Source organism: Archocentrus centrarchus, chromosome 13 (assembly GCF_007364275.1).
Source record: "Archocentrus centrarchus isolate MPI-CPG fArcCen1 chromosome 13, fArcCen1, whole genome shotgun sequence".
Classification (NCBI taxonomy): Eukaryota; Metazoa; Chordata; class Actinopteri; order Cichliformes; family Cichlidae; genus Archocentrus; species Archocentrus centrarchus.
The window spans coordinates 17,191,529-17,214,046 of NC_044358.1; the positions used below are offsets into that span (position 1 = coordinate 17,191,529).

Sequence of the window (22,518 nt, forward strand, 5' to 3'; positions counted from 1 at the left end):
TTTGGATTCATCACTCAATAAAACCTTTTCTCCCTCTTTCTTTTCCTTAAGAATGGCTTCTGTGTCCGACGAGGCTTCAGTGAACAGCAGATGAAGGGCCAGGTGCATCTCTCAGGTCCTGTATCAGGTCTAGATATTTTCCTATTTCTTTAGGACATGACTTTCAGATACTGATCATCTTATATGGATAGCCTATCAAGCTTGTCACTTATTTGTCTTCCACTTGTCCAGTTTCCTCAATTTTTTAAGGACACAGCTAAGTTTTTCAGCTAATAGGTCTTTGGGACTCACCACGTTGGTACAAAAAATACTATTTTACGCCTGTCAAACTGTGTTATCGTTGACATTTCTTTTGGTAGCGTCAACTAAAGAAATGGGAACAAATGATGTGTTTTTGCAACAAGCTGCTGGTAACAAAGCACCTAAAGATAAAATGTAAAACTGGATCTTTCCTAAGTTGTCTGTTATGTGTGGACACAACACTGGTTCTTCCCTTCAATTAGATGCCTCTTTATGGTTGAATGGTTCATATGTCAGTGTTAAGTGGCTTAACTGTCCAGAGAGAAACTGTGAAAGACCTTCAGAAACCCTGGAGAACTTCTGCTCAAGACCACTTTAATAAATGATGGAAAAGTCTGGCTCCTTAGAAGCAAATGTAGAAAGAAATGAGTGCTGGCTCAAGACTTTTGCACAGCGCTGCATGTCAGTGCACCATAACAATGTCGTGAATAATGCACATATAAATCTACATATACATATATGAAGTTAAAAGTCTAGTAAAGTGTTCAAAGCAGAAAACTTCCATAAGCCAGTTTTATTTTGGTGACTCTGAATAGCTGATTCATGATATAACAGTAATAATAGTGATAAAGAGCAGTGCCAGGTGATTATTCACTGTCACCATGAAATAAGTGACTTCTCAGATAAATGCAGGCGTGTTTTTATGGACTAAAATATTGATTACAGCCACTTATAGAAGACGGGTTCAAAAATAATCATCTTCTGAATTAAATACTGGGTATAAAAATATCATTTAGGATTTTCCTTTTTTTTGTTTTTCTTCTGTTTCTTTCCACACTAAGGTGTGTTTGTTTACTCGGTGACACTGAAGTAAACCTCATCTGAACAGTCTGAAGTTCAGACCGGCGTGAGATCAAAAGTGTTTCAAAATAGAAAACGAGAGCAGAACTAATTTTTGGAGCAGCAGGTGACCCGGTGTCCTCCTGAACATGAACAGTTTTACATCTTTCATGAATTATATGAACCTTTTTTTTGGGGGGGAGTCTTTGTTGGTTTAATGAATTTTATTTCCCTGATGAGAAAGCCGACTGTGTGTGATTACATACAGCTTAAATTCTAGCTGTTATTTCATTCTCTGGCATTTTTCCATGCTTTATCTTTAAAAGTATTGGATGCTGCGATGACCCAGTTTCCCAATAATGATCAATACAGTTTCATCTTTTTTTTTTTTTCCCAGTTGACTCAGTTCCTCAGCGCTGCTTATGATAGGATCAATAGAGGTGAGGGAGGGGTCAGGTGGTTTGCCGGTGGTTGGTGGCGCCACAGCATCAAAGCATTTCAGAGCGGAGCAGCTCGATAGCTTGTTAGTATGCCTGACGATTTCATCACAAAGTCTGAAATGCAAAAGAAGACACACGCTCTAAATTTAAATCTGCCACTTTTTCAGCTGAGACTGCTGCAAGACTTGCATTGCATATGTACAGCAGTCTTTGCTGTAAAAACTGTTATAACCCTGCCTCACTCAATTATTTTTATTTTTTTGTTGCAGGGGAAGAGACTGTATCCTGCACAGTTCAGATTTGTGAAAAAATGCAGTTCACCTTTAGTTCCCCTCTTTCCTCCTCAGTCGTGCCGGGATTGATTGCTTCAGATAGACCTGTTTTTGCATTCAGAATTTCATGATGTGGCATACTCAGGGGATCAATGAGAACCTCAAAGGGGACACCAGGATGGATCCAGGACGAAGGGATGTGAACGCTCCAGCTCTCGGGCTGCCCAAAGGTCCCTGTGGGGAGGGAACAAAGTTATCAGTTTTCATGTTTTACCAGTTTGCACAGCATGGCACTGACCAAATGTGACATGGCCAAAACTTTGGCTTCTTGAAATGTCACAATGTCTGAATCCATTTAAAATATTTTTTTTCTGCAGCAGTATCCAACTGGGCAGCAGAGCCTCTTTAGAGGTTTGCTGCCCAGTAAATAAAAAAAAACAAACATCTGTTTTGCTTTATGATAAGTGTGAATTTTACGTTCACTTTTACATCTGCTTTCAATTATTATACTCTTGTTATTGCATGCTTATTAAACAGTGGAGGCTCAAACTGAGTTTTTACAGGAGCTTTATGTGTCTTTGTGATGGAAATTTGATGGTTTTTTTAGGACTCCGGCTTCAGGAAGATCCCACTTCACTTTCCCACTTTCACTGCCACACAAACCAGGAGCAAACCAAACGGCAGGTAGTGTAGGAGTTATTAATTAATTTGTCAGATAATTGTTAGTTTAAATTGAACCAGATGGGTAAGGTGGGACCAGAAGGGCCCACCTAACCTTCAACCACCAGTGGATGAGTAGAGCCATGTCTCACACAATGAATTTGTTAACATTAATGTTGTTTTGTTTAATTATTAAGTCTACAACAGGAAGGGGGGGGGGGGGGGGGGGGGGTTGACATGTGCAAAATGTCACCTACCTATGAATTCTCCTTGTGCACTCCAAAGACGCACCGTGTGGTCAGTGGATGAGGTAAGCACCACTTGATCATTGTCAACAAGGTGCAGGCTGGACCAGAATAAAGAGACATGAGATGAAATGGGAGACGGCATTTCTGGCAGAACACACTAAATCATCTACCCTGTTGGTGCATCAGATGGCAGAGGCACCCCGGGCAGCTTCTCACCTATACTGATCGTCTGTTTAAGGCCTTCCCACACACATAGTCTCTTCTATACTTTGTTTGTGTTCTGCACCAGGAGGAAGTTACCGGTAAGCTGTTTCTGTTGCTGCTGCTGCAGCTGCTGCTGACACCTCAGACTGAGAATGAGTGGATTCACTAAGGATGTACCCATGAGGAATTTTAAGCACGGAACTAACTAAAAGTTAAGCACACAAAGAGTCTAATTCAGTCGGGTCCACTACTGTCAAAAATGCATGCACTCTTTCAAGTGCATGCATGAAAAGCCAGTAGTGGGTAGAGCAGCAGCAAGGCTCCTGGGCAGAAAACAGCAGGTATCAGTGATAACATATATGACACTGATTAAGCTAGGCTGGAGGTGGGTTGCAAAGCAGTTTGCAAATGCACAACAAAGCAGCTTAAATCCCATGCCCTACATGAAATTTGTGAATTAGATGCCTAGAAGGGTTCTGATGTGCCTGGCACTGAGATCAGCTGCTTGGATTGAGACTGAGTTTGACTTTGTGACCTGCCTGAACTAATGCTCTGCTTTATTTCTGTGTTTTACATACCCAGTAACTGTGTTGGTGTGGGCACGCCAAAAGGTTTCAGCTAAAGAATAAATAAGAAAAAGATGTTCTGATCAAGAGAACATCATAATTTTGCTGTTTGTCTAATCGAATTAAAAAGCAAGGAAAAAAGATTAAGCAAACCTCTCAGTGATCTCCTCTCAGGGTCGAGCTTCTCCGTGCTGTAAACATAGATGTAACCAGTTCTGTCAGCCGTGTACAGCAGCACATCCTCCTCTGTTTTGGCCAGTTTCGTTATCTTTTGTTGAAATTTAGACTGAAGTGTGCAGATGCAGATAAGAATGAGAACTCACATGAATACTTCTGTACAGACATATCGCTGATTATTCAGATTCATTATTCGGTAATGGCTCCCTATGGCTGAAATGAACAAAATCAAAGGAACAAAATCAAACAGTAACAGTTTTCTCCCCTGTGGAGACCAAATGTTACCTACCCTGCCGAGAGGCTTAATAGCCTATGTTTCAATGAAGAACATTCTTCTTCAAATAATCCAATATGTACATAATATAATAACAACTGTGTCAACTATTAATGAAAAAATGCAAGTCTGTGAGCCATTGATGGTTGGTAAATAAGCACAGATGAACTATGAAAGGGAGGCAGCAATTATTTTGATATCAAAGAGTTTTTGCGGGTCATTTGTGCTAACTTTTTTGTGCTGCTTTTTGTGTTATTTGTGCTAACTTAAGCAGAATTTCTTAGGCATACAGTATGTTTTATTTCAGCTTTGAGGGGGTGGGTTACGGAAACTTTTTGGATGCCCTCATGTTCACCCATCTCCCAAAGCAAGAGGCCCTACTTTACATTACTTAGCTGCAAGGAATGTACCTGGTGGTTTCTTAAAATCTAGAGCTAAGCAAAGAACCTGCCGAGTGGATATATTATCTTGCTTTTTATTCAGCTGTTTTAAGGATAAGAGAAAGAAAATAAGTATTCATTGATTGCCAAAAGGGGGAAACATTGCAGAGAAAAAGATCTTACAGCTTTGAAGCTGCTCACAAACTTTCCTCCGCCGAGCACATTCCAGAGATTTACACAGCCTTTAAGAAGAGAAAATACATAATTAACACTGCAATGGAAGACACCGTGTAAGGTTGCAAAAGTGCAGTCTTGCTTATTAGACCTGTTCGCAGCACTGACCTTCGGCTCCAGATGACAGGAGAGCTGTAGTCGAGGAGTCGTTGAGGAAAATTATGCTTGGAACACTGGTGTCCAGACCTAATCGAGGAAGAAAAAGTGTGAGACAAACGCGGTGATTTGATCGCATTAAATTTCACTTAGAAGCTCCAAAATCACCTTTAACAAGGGGACTGACAAATCGACACTGCACTCGTCCAGAAACCACGTTCCACACTATAATCTCGCCATCGTAGCCGCCAGTGGCCACAAGAGACGGGGGACACTGCGCCACGCAGAGTATGTCATCCTTATGGCCATTTTTCTGAGGACAGACAAACTGTCAGACTCTCAGTGTGACTGCGAAATTAGGAAATTCTTAATCACAAACTGCAGTCGAGTGTGAGTTATTGTGAGTCATTTCTATCCATGTTCACATGAGATAAAGTGCATATCTTTCTGTATCAACTAAGTTTGTTTTATCTAATCATGGAAATGTGGTAAAGCTTCAGATTTATCTCTGACGCTTGAAAGGACAGATCATGTCATCTAAAAAGTAGAAAAATTCCTGATACACATCAGGAATCATGCAAGATCTGTATCAGGATTTTCTCTGTTCTTTCACCCATTAAAAAGAACCAGCACAATTTTAACAGCACATCAGTCTTCTCTGTAACTTGGCAAGAATGTGAATATATTGTTAAATATTGTTACAATAATTCCTCAATCTCATCATTTTAGAAATGATCAAGAAGTCCGCGCACCTCACGGACTAAGTAAATGCCCGAAAGGTCAACGTCTGTTAACGAATAATCTCCAGGAAATGAAAAATCAAAGGCGCTAAGCACACTCATTAAACAGCTGAGAGGACTCAGGATGAAAAATATTTAGAGTCATTTCAAGCCTCACATGAATGTCAAAGAGTTTTCACCGAAGTCTTGATTTTGCTTAAAATATTCGAGCCAAATGTGTCACACATGGATTAGCAGCTCATTTGATGTCAAACCCCTGAGCAAGCAGACAAGCCAAACATTACTCCTGCTGCTGTACTTCACACTGATACAAAGTGATTCATCTCGTTCTTCGTGCGCTTATTTTTCACCGCACTCAACAGGAGGATCCTGCTCGGAGTGATGCTGCCGACGTGAAACTGCACACACCGTGAACCCGGGGGAAGCAGATGGCATTTTGAACTTAGATTATATTCTGTGCCAAAGTGAAATATTTAGCGGAACTGGGTCATGTTTTTAAAGTTTAATGAGATGCAACACAACACTGACCATCTGGAGGAACTGAAAAATTCACACTGAACTGGAGGCTCCGTGGCTAATGGGGAGGAGAGCAGTACATATAAAACAACCCATTGATCTTCCTCCTGCAGGCCATTAATGAAAAACTATTTCAAGAGAGCCCGCTGTAGATAATCAAAGGGGTCACTTTTCTTCTTGGCCACTGTAAAGTAGCCCTTCTGTTCTGTTAATGGGCATCTTTGAGGGTGATAGGAACCACCAGGCATAATGGAGGAGATGGAAGGGCACGGAAGTCGCCTCATCCGATGAATCATGTGGCGTTAATGAGAATCAGTTTTCCTCCTGCAGCTCGTGTATGCAGAACTGTGTCCCCCTATCAGAGGTAACTCAGGTAGGATCAGATGAAACAAAAACTGTAATTTATGAGCTGATATTTGGGGGGGGTGGGGGGGTTGGGGGGTGATTACACAGCTTTGAGAGCACTAGTCACCTTCAAAGAAACAGAAATCAGAGCACTTGGCAATTTTGCCTGCTAATGAAGTGAGGATTCGCTTGATCTGCGAGGGCGATTAAATGTTTAGCGTCTGAAGCAGAATAATTTGTTACTACTCGGAGCTGTTTTGGCAGAAATGCCTCAAGAAAATATCTGTTATCCAGATACGATGGTCAGACAAAGGTGATTATGCTGAGTTTTTCCACCATCACGTCAAAATGTTAATTTGTCCATTACTTTAAAATAGAACAAATCATCCTTGTGAATCTAAAAATTACACATACGCCAGTAATATTCAGCTCCAAGCAACATAACCTGAGTCTTGTTTATGAACACACTGGAGGGTGTTAAAACAATAAAATATTGTACTTTAAAGTTCTTGCAATAAGATTTAATCAAAATGTTCATTCTTAATAAGATATCCACCAAAATGTGTCTAAATCTTTTTCTTTTTCTTTAGAAACTACTCCTAATTTTCTGTGCACACAAAACAGCAAGAATATGTGGCTAATGAGCTACTTTATAAGACACTGTAATCTGAGTGTTCTGGACTAAATCAGTGATAAAACCATCCTCATTTCAGCAGACGCTCCCATTCTGCGGAGCTGAGCCCGTCATGAACTACAGTACAGGCGGCAGGTTAAAGCTCGGCTGCACCGGAACAAAGACACAAAGAAGTGATGTGAGGACACTGATGTGTATGGAATAAAATCTACAAAATGTCAGCATAATTGAGTACTGAAGGACATTTATTGGAGGGAAATTTTATGAAAGGAGAAAAGGGGTAAAACTGAGGTTAGGAGAAGCGAGTGCAGCGAGAGGGGATATTTCACTGCTTGAGTTTAAAATGTATCTGCAGGCAATGCTGCGCAGTAGGGCAGAGATCAGGGGAGGCTTTGTTACTCATCTCTCCCTCTGAGCTTTCCAACCAGTCAGCAGAAATGATTCTTTGGACTTTCTTGAGACTACAGCGTCCTTTATGTGTCTGCGTAATGTGAATACAGCACCAGCAGGGAAGCTTTATCTTCAGTGCTTGTAGGTGCAACAGTGACCGAGGCAAAGCATGGTCAGGACTGGCCCGGCAGCTCTACTAAATAATGCACAAAGATGATTTGTTCTGTGACAGCGAGGATAAAATGCACCATGGTGCTGTATGTGGCATTGTGATTACATGGCAGACCTATGCAGATACTGAAAAATCAGATGCAGGCTTCAGCTTGTTTAAAACTACAAGAGGTGGGAGTAGCTATTTTCTTTACTTAAAAGTAGCAACACTACACTGTCTCATGGGAATTTTTGCACATTTTAAATTTCACACAAAAGTATGACCAGCAAAAGGTTCCAGCAGCACTCAGTCTGCAGAGTGGGACCTTATAAGACTGGATTACAATTATTAAAGGGAAATTTGATTAAATATTTTGTATAAATCAGGCTGCAACAGTTATTATAAGATTGTCTTTCACGCTATGATCACGGGCACTGTTAGATAACCTGCAGTGCATATTAAAAAAACACATTGATTACACTTTAAATCACATTATAAATAGAGAAATAAAGTAGTAATCCAGCTAGAGACTACAACTATTGCTTTGGATTGTGTTCTAGTGTTTCTGTCATCAACTTCACCTAAAATAAGAAGAACACAAATCCTGTCAGAAGACACTAAACCACCTTTTTTTTTAAGCCTTTCTGAGCTTCTGATGATACACTTGTTTGTGTGGGAGTGTTTGTAATTACCAGATCATCCTGCCACAACGGCTGTGGCCTCTGGACATGATGAAGGTCCTCGGGTGTGTCCTGGAAAAATACAGACTTTGAATCAGCAAACAGGGATGCGTTTTTATATCCCCATAGATATACATTTTTGTTTTTTAATCTTTGAAATGAAACCTTCTTTTAGGACAAGAAGTGTCATCAGCCACGGAATTGAAAATTTGCACCTTGTCTGGTTTTATAATACAGTTTTAAAAAGGGTGTGAACTCTCTGTTTTTTCTATTCCGAAGTGGAGCTTAGCTGGTAATGATGGCGTAAACAAATGCAAATAGGATGCAACTTGATGGAAGGATGGGGGAGCGAAGAAATAATTGGAACGGGATTTCTGAAATACAACTGACAAATAATACCTTGAATTCTCTCATTTCTTTTGTACTCACCGGGTAAATGTCAATCTTCCGGTCCCTTCCGACTGACATCACATAGCTTCAAACATAAATTGCACAAGCTCAGCGTGGATTCAAATTTATTCTAAGCCGAGAACACTTGCCAAATATCACATCATTACTCACAAATTCCCGTGGACTTGGAGAAAGATGCAGTCACACACCTCGTGACATTCACCATCTACAGGAGGAAGAGTAACTTCAATTACCAGATCGTTTCAAACCTTTTATTCTGAGAGAGTAAAAATGAAAGAAAGAGAAAGGCTTACCCTTCTTTAATGTCTTCAGGCACAGACCACTGCTGAAGTTCCAGATCTTTAAACACCCATCTCTTCCAGCGGTGACAAGTCTGCAGACTCGAGAACATACTGTGAGGATGGCACCTTATGATAATGTAACATAAGTGTGATAAAGTAGTGGCTCTGTATAGTATATAAAACTACTTATTGTATCATACCTCCTCCCTTTGGGATCCAATGCCATGCATGTGATGGAGGACAGTTCATGTGTGCCACCAAACTCAAAAACCTGACGCCCGGTGTCTAAATCCCAGACTCTCACCACCTAAAACCAGGAACAGCTCAGGTTCATGACATGTTTGATTTTCAGAATATCTAATATGATGTATACGTTTTCAGCAGAACTCTTAAGCTGGTTATTGTGTTGCAAAGCAGTAATTTACTCACAGATCCCTCAGTGCAGGTGACTACCTGACGAAACTCCTCACTGTAGCCGCAGCACAAAACAGGCTCATTATGAGAAACAGTGAAACGACGGTGAAGCCTTTGCCTGACAGAGGAAAAAGATAAGAAAATGAATAATAAGAGGGAGATTAGCATTAAGGAGCTGCAGTCATCTCTGCAAAAATAAATCCCCGTGTTCAGAATGAAAGCAGGGTCTTAGTTTAAACTCAACAGCTGTATTTAACTTCAGAGCATATTAGATCCCCTCACTAACTGAGCTCAAAGGCATGACATCCTACCTTAACTTCAGAGGAAGCATAGTCATGCAGTCCGCTGCAATATACAGACACTTCATTGAAGGGGAGTACGCGCATGCAGATATATCACCATGAATCCCGCTTGCTTTGGGGTCTGCTGTAAACAGGCAGCACTGATCCTGAAGATGCCAAATCTGAAGTAAACAGGCGAAAAGCAATGAAAGACCTCACACTGTTTACCTGATGAAGAGTAGCAATGCCACACTATAAATTATGCCAAGTATGAGAATAAACTAGACTATACTAGAATTATAAAGTGAAAAATAAAGTAAAATAAAAAATTTTAACAGGTCTCTCTGCAGTCCTGTAAAAAACCTGAAGACCACGAGTTCAGTGGCTCATAGACTTGAAGTAATTGTTTTCTGTGTGACTTTATCAGCCTCTCACACCATTGTGGATGAATTTTGGCCCACTCTTCTTTACAGCATTGCTGCAGTTCGTTGAGGCCCCCCCCCACGATGTTTCAGGTTGAGGTCTGGACTTTGCACCATTGGAACAGCCAGATTCTTTTCTTTTTCAGCCATTCTGATGAAGATTTGCTGCTGTGCTTGGGCTCATTGGCCTGTTGCATGACTCAAGCTTTAGCTGCCAGACAGATGGCCTCACGTTTGACTCTAGAATAATTTGGTGTGCAGAGGAGCTCATGGTCGACTCACGGCAAGGTGCCAAGGTCCTGTGGCCCAAATCATCACCCCTCCACCACTGTGCTTGACAGTTTTATGAGGCCTTATGAAGTACTTATATGCATTATGACCAAACATCTCCACTTTGGACAAACAAGCTACTGACCGAAAGATCAGTCTTTTTCTCATTGTACTGTCATGACTTTAACACACTAAGGGTGTACTTTGTCTGTACATACAGTCCCCTGGCTCCTGTCATATTTTACCACTGGATCATTATCATTATGATTCATTTTTAATCATCTGTGGAGTAATTTAAAATGTAGTGGACTAAAAAGAAAAATACAAATATCTGGAATATGGTGGCACTAAACAGAAAAGTGGGCAGCAAACTAGGACAGATTTGAGCTGTAAATGCAAAGTTAATGTTTTGTCTGGTTTTCTAACACTGCTGGAGAAATGCCCACAGGGCTTGATGACTGTATAATAATCTCAATCATAATTCATTTGGATAATTTGGAAAACACAAAATCACATGGAAAACATAAAAATAAGTCATCATTCACTTTCACAGTGCAGTCTGTGGAGACAGAGAAGATCTGACTGTCTTCTGAGGAGATGCAGATGGAGACGATGGGAGCAGAGTGGCCCTTCAAAATGCCAGTTGGTTTCCTAAAATGAAAATCAGGAGAAAAAAACATTGCAGCTTTGTAAACACAAAGAAATCCCACTGACTTCAGGTTCCTCACCTGGAATAACGTGGGTTCCACAGGCGTATGAGTTTGTCCAAACCTCCAGTAACCAGCAAACTGTGCTTCTGACAGAGGTCAAAGGTCTTGACACCTTTGTAGATTGTGAAGACGGTCTGATCACATGACGCACGGACCTGCGGTGTCCAGCTCAGTTGGGTCTTTTTGCTTTTACCTTCGTAGCAGAACTCTTTAATCTCGTTCAGCTGTAGCTGAGCATCTGTTAAAGGCAACATGCAGCCTCCAAAAGGAAGGACAAAAAAATAAAAAACATAAACAATACACATTTTAGTAAAAGTCTGTGTGTACAAGCATCAATCAAAACATGCCTTTTGAAGCAAGGGTAAGTCATTATCAGAATAAATGACCGAGTCTGCAAGTGGACATGCCCACTTACAAGGCGATCACGCACACACACAGGCTGCAATTGATTGGTGAATTTGTGATAGATGAGTCATCATGAGCCATTTCTCACAGCTATCCATCCAGGCTACCTAACGTTCAACACCGAGTTTAATTACTGAACACTGTGGGATAAGAACCACCGTCTTAAGGATGCGTCATTTTTGGCTCAGCTCTTTCATTATAGAGACCATGTGTGTGTCTGTAACGCAGATGAGTAAATATGTATTTTAAGTCCAGGTAACAACAATAAAGGGATGATTTTCTGGTATTGTATTGATAATACTATACCATAAAGACACAGAGACATAGCTGAACAGAAATTACCTACAACAAGAGAAGAAGATTCTTCATTCGATGAGGAGACAACAGCTTGAAGACTGTGAAAATATTTAACCTAAATTAGGGGAGAAAAGGTTATCATTTGATAATAAAGGTAAAATGCCACATCATGGAATAATAATACAAGTATAACTTATCACTTGACTGAACCTAAATATTTGTCTTTGCATGGAAAGTGTATAAAACCATGGAAAGGTAAAAGGTCACCTGTGTCACCCAGTCATGATGAACCTTCCATCTAACAAATGCCACATTTGGAGAAAGCGCTGCATTGTCAACTGCTATGTTAGCTATAGTTTCGGTCTTTGGTAGTTTACTCCACAACCTATAAAAAGAAAATAATCAAAAAAATTCAGAGATGCAGCTTCACGTATCTAGGCCACCTATAATTTAGGGGACATCTGGAAACAAAGGTATAACTTCATACACCATAACTGCATGAAGTGGCTGATGTGACTCATGCACTCTTTTTTTTTTTTTTTTTCAGTTTCTACTGTTCCTTTAAAACCTGAATGTAACTGCATGATCTGCAACTCAAACACAAACCATGAGTCATACTCAGACACAGATGTTTTCATCCTCATCGGAAAGTGTCAAAAATACTGTATGGTACAAACAGACTCCCAAAAGTGAGCTGAAAACCAGGTGGCACCAAATGTGACTGACAATGAAATTCCCTCACTTGGAATTTTATAAATATATGACTGTTATGGCTCAGTGTTTCATTAAAACATATTATCAGTGTACGATCCTCCACTGAGGGTTCTCAGTGAAGGATAAACTGGGGGGGTGGGGGTGTTACCATCTTGTAATAGCCTCAGTATTGCAGTTACTATGCAACTAAAGTGATGTGATAGTTGTCGTAAAGCTGGTGTTACTACTCTGTAGAGCATCCAGAACTTTTAATTGCTGTATGTTCCGCTCAAGACCCACCAAACACACTGCAAATATATCTTATCTTCTGAAACATACTCCTTTTTTTTAACTAACCTGGGAGAGAAACAAAAAGTGCTGAAATCTGATTTGCTATAAATGGTTCATGTGTCTCTCAGGCTTTTCTTTGATCACCTGGCAATATTTAACGTTGTTGTAAATGCTGCTCAAAGTGATCTAACATGAATATAATGGTAATAGTTTTAAAATGCATGCTTAATACCTTGCACAAATGTGAAAAAAAAATTCATTGAACAAGTAAAATATAAGTGAGAGTAGGTCTTTGAAAAATAAACATTACCTGAAGGTATCTTCAGCAGAGGATATTAAAATGACAGTCACACATCCCTATGAGACAAAGCAGTTAAATCACTGCCAGATTTTTTTGTTTGATCATTCAATCAGATTTTAACAACAGCACCTACTTCAGAGTCTCCATACAGAACGCAGCATTTATCTGGGCCAGTGTAGCTGCGGAAAAACAAATATCAGCATGTAAAGAATGGATCTGGCTTTTATAAGATGATACTAACAAGAAGATTTGTTGCTCACCTGTAATCTAATGTCAGAGGTATTGTTTCCAGTGCACTGATCTGACAATAAGGCTCCAGAGAGGAAAGCTCATAAAGCTTGAGCTCTCTGTCTCTGCACCGCAGCAAAGATATCCACATAAACAAACTTAACAAGTTAATGGGAGTCAATTCTATTTCACCATTTCTCATTACCCCGTCCCGATGATCAGCTTGTTGTACTCTGTCATCAGAGCGAAATCACTCGCCCATTTGGACTTTATATTAGTAGGACCTTCATTCTGTGAGAACATACACATGAAAAACTTATATGCATGCAAAAGTCAAGGTTTAAAGGTTAAATTTCAGGGTCCAGTTGAACTACAATAGATACTCAAAGCATCATGTCATAATTTCTGTCCTGAGTTTGCTGATTTAACTTTCTAAGGATGCACTTTGTCTACATGTCATAGATATGAAATGCACTCCTGCTGAATGTGCTGGATGGACGGCATCACAATACCTGCGTCTTTCAGGATATCACTGGTCTCTTTTTAAGAATATATATCAGAAAACTATTTCAAAAGAATGTGCTGCAGACTTTGAACACTAGTCACAAAGTAACCACTGCAGCTGGAACATACAAACAGGTGTTTGGTCTTCTGGGATTTAAGTTCAGGGCTCCAGCAGCAGGCACGCCCGTCTTCTCGCACTGTTACTATGGTGCCATCATGGGTGGAATGAATGTTGACAATAGGAATCCCGTGACCCAAGGCATTAATGGTGGCTGGCAGAGTGAAAGCCACCTGCTTGTTGCGTCTTGCAGTTTCCTCCTTCTCTTTATACTGCTGCAGCACGTGTGAGCAGAACTCACCCTGTATCACATCATTTTATGTGTTAGAAATGCCAATGTTCATGCTGTGTACTCTCCTGCCATTAGTTTATAATCACATCATTTGTATTTTTCTAAAATGCTGCAATTAAATTACAAATCATAATCCAATGTCCAAGAATGATACTATTACTGCACCTTTGAGTCTGCACAAGTCGAATAGGAGGACCAAAAGTACCAAAATTAGTCTTTAGATTGGTTACAGTTATACTTGCTTCACAAATCCCTACTAGTAAAAGTCATTCATAGCAGTCCAGCTTTTTAAAATTGCAAAATCCCGGTTTGCATGCATGGGAAAGTGTTTTGAAAGGCTCCATAAAAAACATATCTCACCCATGAAATTGCTCCTTTGCCTGAATAATCAATCTTCTTAAATAATCCTTGAATCTCTGCGTAGGTCTGTGAAATTTAGAGAGTAGAAGAATTATTAGACACTTTTTGATAAATTAATCAGGCGATTGCCTTAACTGCAAAAAAATTGTGAAATACAGAGGAGACCGAATTTAGAGAATCTGAGATTCTCTGAATCTCAAAGAAGCGTCACGCACTCTTACTGTGTTAGGCAAACCCAGACACTTCCTCACGATACATCCAAATTTCCTCCCATCAATGAATCTCGAGCCAACCGATTCAAATTCCTTTCCAGAGAAAAAAATAAATAAATCTGAGAAATGAATAACCAGACAGCGTGTTTTTAAAAGAAGAGAAAACACGATACCTCAAATGCTAGTTTCAGTTTCTGGAGGCTCTCGAGTGATATCTTCTCATCAATCTTAATGGGAAGGAGGGAATTGTGACAGTTACTATTCTGCAAGGCAGTTTGGAATATTACTATAAATCAGCACAGTGAAAAATAAAATAAAGTAATTAAGTTTAATTGGCAAATATGCTTCTTCCATTCATGCTTCGTCCATTTAAATCCACTCACCAGACAGTTCTTAAAGACTGAGTGCTAAAAATACAAATTAAGATTAGAGAGAAGATATTAACAGTGTGTTTGTTTAAAGCAGAACTCTGAATCATTATCAACACATATAATTAGTGCTCAACCTCAGAGTATAATGACTCTCTGTTAATGGTCACCACAGGCATCACCAGCTATGTCATGTCTCTAAGATGCTTCCACAAGGCTGGATGACAGGCCATGCTCTCTGTGTTAATGGCCTATCTTCAAATTTTCCACCGTTTCCTAGCAACTGGTCGTTGATCCATGAAGCTCTTTGATCTATCATTAATAAATAACAGGGATAAACAGCCTAATTCCTCGAGGATGAAACTGGGGTCGAGGTTTCCCGAGGTGTCTCCTGAACTGGGGAGATAATTGTTTAATCAGTCAGAGTGATGGAAGCGCTAAAAGTGTTCGCATAACCTCGACTGCTTTCCAGATCCCTTTATTAGAGATGCATAACTTTGAACTCCTGAGCCTTTTCCGCCTAATCTGTTAAGGCACACTGCTCATTACATTAGCTGGGAGTGTGACTGACATCTGCAACTGAAACCCACAAAGTTGAGCTGCTGCATTTGCACCAGCCTCCCACATAATTCTATCATTTCTGTCAGCTTGAAAGCTTGAATTTGAATCTACTGGGGACCTCTTAAGTAGTTGGCTCAACCACAGTGTTTGTTTTACTTTGGCCTGAAACACAGCCATCGCGGGCTCTGGGATGGATTGTCCTGCCCGATGTGCTGTCAGGGTGCAAGTAAATTGATCATCAACTTGATTTAAAATGGCATCTCTGGCATTAGCTCGCATTCGTGCTGCTGCTGGTAGGATGTGCTTCAGCTGTAGTTAAATTTAAGCTCTTTGGGATCTGTAACAGGGTCTGTAAAGTCAACTTTTAGCAGGGCAGCACTCTAGTGACATCTTCAGGCTGAAAGTAGTAACTCATCCTCGATGAACATCCATAATGATGTTAAATCACCTGGACTTTTTAAATGGAGAGATGGAGAGGTTAAAATTGATTCACTCATCAGATTTCAGATTTGGATAGATATTTAGATTTTTACCTTGAGGCTGCAAGTTGAATTGATTCGGTGATGTTGCTGTCTTATGATTTGCTCCTTATCTCCAAGTGTGACTGAGTGTCTTCTTCTCTTCTTTTTGAGGAGCTCTTGCACCAACCATTGAGGCTGTTCTTTTCTGTCCTCGCTGTCACTCAGTCGTCTGGATACTGAAAAATCATCTCCTTTCTCCGCCAGCCTTCCCGGCCCAGAGGTGCTTCTTGTCCTCTCCCCTAAACCACTCAGTTCAGCGAGGATGCTGGAAGATTTGATGTGGGTAAAAAATGTTTGGCCTTCAGTTAGACAAGAAGGGACTTATTAGAGAAATCAGGACTCTTACATGTTTGAGAAAGAAGCATCAGCGGATGTTGCACACGATCTACTTAATCCTAGGAATGTGATTATGATTCCCAGGTGACCAGACTTCCTGCATTACAGGATAACTACTCAGAGCTGCCACAGATGGCAACGCAAGCCCCATGACTACAGCAAACATTTTACAACCAAGACAGAGAACAAAGCAAGGCTTCCACTTTTATCACTTGTCTAGACATTTAAACTCTCTCGGAGCTGACATTTAAATGCAACATGATTTCCAGTGGTGTCCGGGTAAACAACAAAAGAGCAGATTACCTGCGCACATGTTGAGTTTCTAATCTTCCCGAAGCTGAAGAAGAGCGAACCTTTTTCCCCGAAGGCATTCTTTTTCATTCCTGTATCTTAAACTTTAGCTTGATGGAAAAAAAAAGCACATTTTAGTTGTTGGACAATTCTTCAAATAGACCTCCAAACAGACGTTAATCAGTCAGATATCACACGCCAGCTCACCTGATACTCACTCGTGCATTACACCTGAGCAGAGCAGGTGGCCCCATGGTAACTAAGACACCAAGAATGACAACTGAGACTACACAGTTCAAAACCAGATGGGGCTGCGACCATGCAAACATTGTTTCAAACTAATTAAAATATATAGGACTGTACTTTAAACTACTGTGCCGCATTTTTCCTTTTGTTTCATTAAATTACTGTTAATGTGTGACATTTAGATTCCAAAACTGCTGTTGCCAAAATGTGCATTTTTTTTTTTATTGTTACCAAGTTGCATAAAGAATAAATGCATAAAATATATGGGATATAAAATTAAGAGGAGCAGGAGAACATTTAATTATTGGGCGTAGAGGTTTATCACAATTATCCCACACAAACAAATGAAACAGCAAATTAATTATTTCACATATAATGTATAATACTATTCTGCTCATTTCGTAGAGTGAAATGAGATTCCATAAAAAACACAAGCAGCAAATATAAAGTGATAAAGTTCATCGAGGTCCCGGCCAGCTTGAGCTCCATTCTGGCAAGCCTGAATCACGCACAGTTTCTGGAAGTTTATCGACTTTCTCCTCATTGTTTGGACAGACATCTTCCCTCACAACTGCTTTTAAAGCCTCCTGTTCTGTAAAGCCAGAAGACAAAAACCAACATGAGCATGTATGTTAAGCCAAAATCACAGTGCAGCCTGTTACAATGCCAAAAAACCTCCAAAGACACAAACTAATGCTAACCCTTTTTAGGTAAAATTCTGTGTAACTGCTGCAGCTCCTGGGGCATCAGAGACTTTATCACAGATGTCATATTATTGACTCGCTTTCCAAAAAACTGGTCATAGGTTGTCACATTAGCTCCTTTCTGCTGAACGTGCAAGTTTCTTGATACAACAGCTGGAACTGTAACAAAGAGGATGATCATCTGATGCACTGCAAATCACTGGAGCTTCAGTGGTTTTTGAGTAGGCAGTACCTATACCACGGCAGGCCACATTTGGACCTGTTTTGCAGCTATAGTGAGAAGGATTTGCCAGCAGTTCAGGTTTTTGGTTTGGCCGGCGGTAGCTGGCTCTCATCTCAGTGTCAGTAGACAGTGATACGCGATGCCCGTCGTGCAGAGGTGCAAGCCGCCCTGCTGCTTTTTCAGTGTCATTGTACTCTGTCAAAAAGAAAATACCGTGACAAAAAGAAAATGAGTGGCAAAAGGAAAATGAGATGTAACAAATTTTATGACGCCTGGATACGCCTGAATACACGGGTGTCTTCAGCTATTCTGACAAGCTCTCATAAACATTAGACTGACTCAGCCAAAATGAGGTACCTGGAGGTGCACCCATGAAGTCACATTGGTAGGTGGAGCGGTACTGTGCAGTTAGAGCCTCGCGGATCTCCCCCTCAGAAGGGAGACGTTTCAAAGGGAATGAAATGTACTCCGAGCTTCTTGCAGCATCCCTTGGCAGCCTCCACATCATGAAAGACTTGGGGGAAATAGCTTGATTTGAAGGTTACAATACACTGTGAAAGGTCAAGCATGGCATTTCACTATAAATGTAAAACTGAGGCTAACACAGCCTCAGTACCAACCTTGCTGGGATGTGGGTTATTCCTCCTCTGCCCCGAGGCTGTTCCTGTGCGAATGCATTCAGGTTTACAGGCAGGCTTCCAGCTGAAGTCCTTACTGTATACACTTGAACCAAAAGGTCCAGACTGTGAATAGGAGTCTATCAATGATGTTGATGGTGGCTTCCTACATAAATACCAGCACCAAATACACAATTACACACACAACCACACATAATGTGTTTGCTTATTTAAAGCCTCATAGTCCTATAAATGTACTTACAGGAAAATATCTGCAGCTGAACTCGGCTGGTGGACGAACAGCCTTTTGTGAGATGTTTCATATGGATCCCACCACTGTTTGCCCCCTAGAAAAAATGCTATTATACTATAAAAATAATCTTATTTAATCAGTGCAGGCATGACAAAAAGTAAACATCTAAATCAGGGTTCAAATGAGACTTTCTGATCTATATTGTAGAGATAGTAAAAAGAAAAAAAGACTAGAAATGCTATGCTTTAATGTAACCATCCATCCATTCATCCATTCATCCATCCATCCATCCATCCATCCTCTTCCGCTTATCCGGGGCCGGGTCGCTGGGGCAGGAGCCTAGGCTTCTCTCTCCCCAGCCAGCTCCTCCAGCTCATCCAGAGGGACTCCAAGGCATTCCCAGGCCAGCCGAGAGATATAATCTCCCCAGCATGTCCTGGGTCTACCACTGGGCCTCCTCCTGGTGCGACATGCCTGGAACACCTCACCCAAGAGGCGGCCAGGAGGCATCGTAATCAGATGCCTCAATGTGTTTAATGTAACCGTGCTTAAGATAAACGTCCTTTGGACATTTGTGCTGCTACTCTAGCACTGGACTAAAAAAAAAACTGTAGCTCACTGTAATACTTTGGCAACACTGTATAATAATAACTATTGTTAATAAGTGGTTAATTAATATTTAATTAAATGTAAGTTAAGTTATTTAATTTTAACGAACATTGAAATGATAATCATGACAATTGCCTAACAAAAGTATAGTGCCGTGTATCACAATTTATTTATGTTGATGTCAAACTAGTAACATACACAACATATGGCATTATTATTGAATTGTAAACATGACTGTAAATTCTAAAATACTGGACCTAAAACAGTAAAGGGGCAGTGGGATGTGGCAGTTTACAGTCACTCACAATTGCAAGTAAGACCACAAACTACCTCACAATAACAGTGAACTACTACATCCACATATAACTGCAAGGTCTTTGGGGTAAGTTGATGCTGGTTTTGAGGTTGTGGCTCCCAGGTTGTGAATCTTGCTTCCATTGTTCTTAAGATCTGTGGACACACTTGATACCTTTAAAAAGAAGCTTAAGACACCCCCCCCCCCCCCCCCCTGCATGCTTGCTTTTATTTAGTTTTATTTATTTATACAGTTTTAGTTGCTGAATCTTAGTTTATACTGCAAAGGGATTTGTGACTTTTGTTCTAGAAAATTACTACATAAACAAACTTTATTTACTTGCTTCTAATATTATTGCTCGTGTCTGGTGCTTTAACAATGTTTGTTTCTCATTGTATCGCCTATTCAGTTGCTTGTTAATATTTTTATAGTAATATTATACTGATTTTTCTTACAATATTAATTAATTTTATGTATTGGCACTCACAGTCTCTGGGTAAATAAAATCACAAATATGAGAAAACATTTGAGTAGTGTCAATACTACTATAGCAGCATGCCACACATAATAATGCGCTCAAAAATGAATCCCCAAAGAAACTTTGCTGCAGTAGTTCCTTGTGACCTGCTTGTATTATTATGAGCAATAAATGTACAGTTCTGAACTTCTTAAGTCTCATAATTTGGCAAAAATCCACATCACAACAACAAAATAAACAAACAAACAGATAACTAAGTGGAAAATAAACTGAACCGGAAAACAAAACAAATCTACAAATAAATAAAAACAAAGTCTGATACAAATACAAAGAGACATGTTTACTTATCCTTGGTTTAACGTTACCTTTGGCTGCCATTGGTGACCACTGCTTTGCTTTGGCACCCTCTGTTATAGCTGCTTTCAGTGTACTTAAATCCATTTAATATCCAGATGAATATTCACTTCGTTGGTATCTTGCTGAAACGCATATACAGACAATGCCTGTGAGTATTAAAATTCCAAAATTATACTTTCAGCTTCTTCTATACAGAGGCAAAGCTGGTCCGAGCAGGACGTGTCTATGCACTGCAGTTATGGAGACCTACAACATTTAAATGGCAGCACAGCAGGGGAGATGTTGCATTAAAAATTTAGCATTGCTAGAGATGTCTTATGTGTCTGTTACTACTGATAGTGGGTAGTAACTAAGTACATCTGGGTTTATTTTGTACTAATTAATATTCAACTCAACACCAATTCAAAGAGAAATAATGTACAGCCAACTTTTTTACTCCACTGCAGTTAATAGTTCCTAAACCTTTTATAAATAAAATAAATTAGAATAGAAATAATCTCAAATTATTGCACCCTATTCACTTGGAAATATGTGATTCTTCTCTATTGCACATCTTTCAACTGGATAACATGTAATTTACACTTTTAACAAAAAGGTTAATTAGAGTATAGCATCAAGTTAATTAAACTTCTGGGATAGAGATCTGTCTGGCCTGTCTGTGTGATTCGGACCCCTGCCTGTCTGTGAGAGAGAGCAGCTCTTTGTGGACTTATCATTCAATGGAGACGGAACTATTGATCCTGGACTGTTGAAACTTGTAAATAAACATTTGAACTTTCAGTACGAGTCTGCGTTGCGAGTCCACTCGCTTGCTGAGCCATGACACCTCCTCATGTTTTGTGACTGTTTTTGCAGTCAGTGTCACTACTGGTAACATGAGGCGATACCTGGACCCCACGGAGGTTGCACAGGTCGTCCAACTCTTCCAGGATGGCGCATCAATACGTGTGATTGCCTGAAAGTTTACTGTGTCTCCCAGCACAGTCTCAACAGCATGGAGGAGATTCCAGGAGACAGAGTTACTCTGGTAGAGCTGGACAGGGCCGTAGAAGGTCCTGAACCTATCAGCAGGACTGGTATCTGCTCCTTTGTGCAAGGAGGAACAGGATGAGCACTGGCAGAGTTACATAATGAACTCCAGCAGCCACTGGTGTGAATGTCTGGAATGACTGGTTTGATGGTGCATCACTGATGGTCTCAGGAGGCATATCCACGGAGGGACACTCAGACTAGGCAACAGCACCCTGACTGCCATTAGGTTTTGGGATGAAATCCTTGGATCCACTGACCTACACTGGTGCAGAGGGTTCAGGGTTCCTCCTGGTTCAGGACAATGTCCAGACTCATGTGACGAGAGTACGCAGGCAGTTCCTGGAGGATGAAAGAACTGATATGATTGTATATACCAGTGCATATCCTGCACAATACTGTCCATACACTCTGGACGTGTTTGGTCAATTCAAGCATTTTCCCATATTCTCTACAAATATAAACCATATAGTTTAACTCATATTTGCCTACTTGCTTGTATTCTGTATTTCCACTGTTCTCTATGCCAAGGCACGTCTTATTTGCATTATGTATATGTATACACTGTGGTCTGCAATGTGCTTCACAATACGTCTCTGTATACTTGCATACGGCTGAGATGACAATAAAGTTGACTTTGATTTTAATAATTCAGAAAAAGAAACAGGCCACTTCATAATATCATGCCTTTCACTGTACCACGACAGCTACTGAGGATGCCCAACACACACAGTCTGACACAGCTTGTTGCAGTTCACACACACACTTCACACTCTTTGCTTTTTTGGCTCATGCCAATGTTGCTCTGGCTGTTGCAACCACCAGTACACTGCAGCGTCTCAGCTGTCAGCCGGCACTTCTTTCATCTCTCTCTCTCTCTCTCACACTCACACACACACACACACACACACACACACACACACACACACACACACACACACACACACACACACACACACACACACACGCCTCTTCTATACTACACTACTGTGTAAAATAGGAGAGGCATAATTGGATGATGGCTGACAGCTGTGCCAGCCAGCCTCCCCTGGCACTGCCCTGAATCCACTGTACCACCCCTCCCCTGCAGATGAGCCACAAACCACACCCCAC

The 22,518-nt window shown here is 40.5% G+C and overlaps 2 protein-coding genes across 2 annotated transcripts; both read right to left on the reverse strand.

Moving 5' to 3' along the window:
• Positions 1 to 1,303: 1,303 nt before the first annotated feature.
• On the reverse strand, positions 1,304 to 16,855 carry wdr95 (WD40 repeat domain 95). The gene is made up of 29 exons (XM_030744571.1): positions 16,607 to 16,855; positions 15,980 to 16,232; positions 14,691 to 14,744; positions 14,527 to 14,610; positions 14,306 to 14,371; positions 13,725 to 13,955; positions 13,297 to 13,382; positions 13,124 to 13,216; positions 12,997 to 13,042; positions 12,873 to 12,919; positions 11,846 to 11,963; positions 11,624 to 11,693; positions 10,895 to 11,135; positions 10,712 to 10,817; positions 9,505 to 9,656; positions 9,209 to 9,311; positions 8,980 to 9,086; positions 8,792 to 8,871; positions 8,649 to 8,703; positions 8,517 to 8,562; positions 8,100 to 8,159; positions 4,800 to 4,944; positions 4,644 to 4,721; positions 4,485 to 4,543; positions 3,624 to 3,756; positions 3,483 to 3,522; positions 2,710 to 2,798; positions 1,842 to 2,026; positions 1,304 to 1,634 (listed from the first exon to the last, which is right to left on the reverse strand). Exons 1-29 carry the CDS (start codon positions 16,672 to 16,674, stop codon positions 1,626 to 1,628), a joined length of 2,904 nt encoding a protein of 967 aa, XP_030600431.1. The 5' UTR covers positions 16,675 to 16,855; the 3' UTR covers positions 1,304 to 1,625.
• A 427-nt stretch (positions 16,856 to 17,282) lies between these two features.
• tex26 (testis expressed 26) lies at positions 17,283 to 21,451 on the reverse strand. The gene is made up of 8 exons (XM_030744606.1): positions 21,264 to 21,451; positions 20,385 to 20,498; positions 18,647 to 18,731; positions 18,388 to 18,550; positions 18,125 to 18,281; positions 17,777 to 17,962; positions 17,542 to 17,703; positions 17,283 to 17,432 (listed from the first exon to the last, which is right to left on the reverse strand). The coding sequence occupies exons 2-8, from the start codon at positions 20,458 to 20,460 to the stop codon at positions 17,299 to 17,301; spliced, it is 963 nt and encodes a 320-aa protein (XP_030600466.1). The 5' UTR covers positions 20,461 to 20,498; positions 21,264 to 21,451; the 3' UTR covers positions 17,283 to 17,298.
• Positions 21,452 to 22,518: the final 1,067 nt, after the last annotated feature.

What these genes read in the sequence shown, in the direction of transcription:
- wdr95 (XM_030744571.1), bottom strand. Translation starts at nt 16,674, where the DNA reads ATGCCTTCGGGGAAAAAGGTTCGCTCTTCTTCAGCTTCGGGAAGATTA. An exon ending in GCAAAGGAGCAATTTCATGG is followed by an intron (nt 13,956 to 14,305) that starts GTGAGATATGTT and finishes GATGTGATACAG; the next exon opens with GGTGAGTTCTGCTCACACGT. An exon ending in CACACCAACACAGTTACTGG is followed by an intron (nt 2,799 to 3,482) that starts GTATGTAAAACA and finishes ATTCTGGTCCAG; the next exon opens with CCTGCACCTTGTTGACAATG.
- tex26 (XM_030744606.1), bottom strand. Translation starts at nt 20,460, where the DNA reads ATGGATTTAAGTACACTGAAAGCAGCTATAACAGAGGGTGCCAAAGCA. An exon ending in GTCACCAATGGCAGCCAAAG is followed by an intron (nt 18,732 to 20,384) that starts GTAACGTTAAAC and finishes CATTTTTTCTAG; the next exon opens with GGGGCAAACAGTGGTGGGAT. An exon ending in TCAGCTGCAGATATTTTCCT is followed by an intron (nt 18,551 to 18,646) that starts GTAAGTACATTT and finishes GTATTTATGTAG; the next exon opens with GAAGCCACCATCAACATCAT.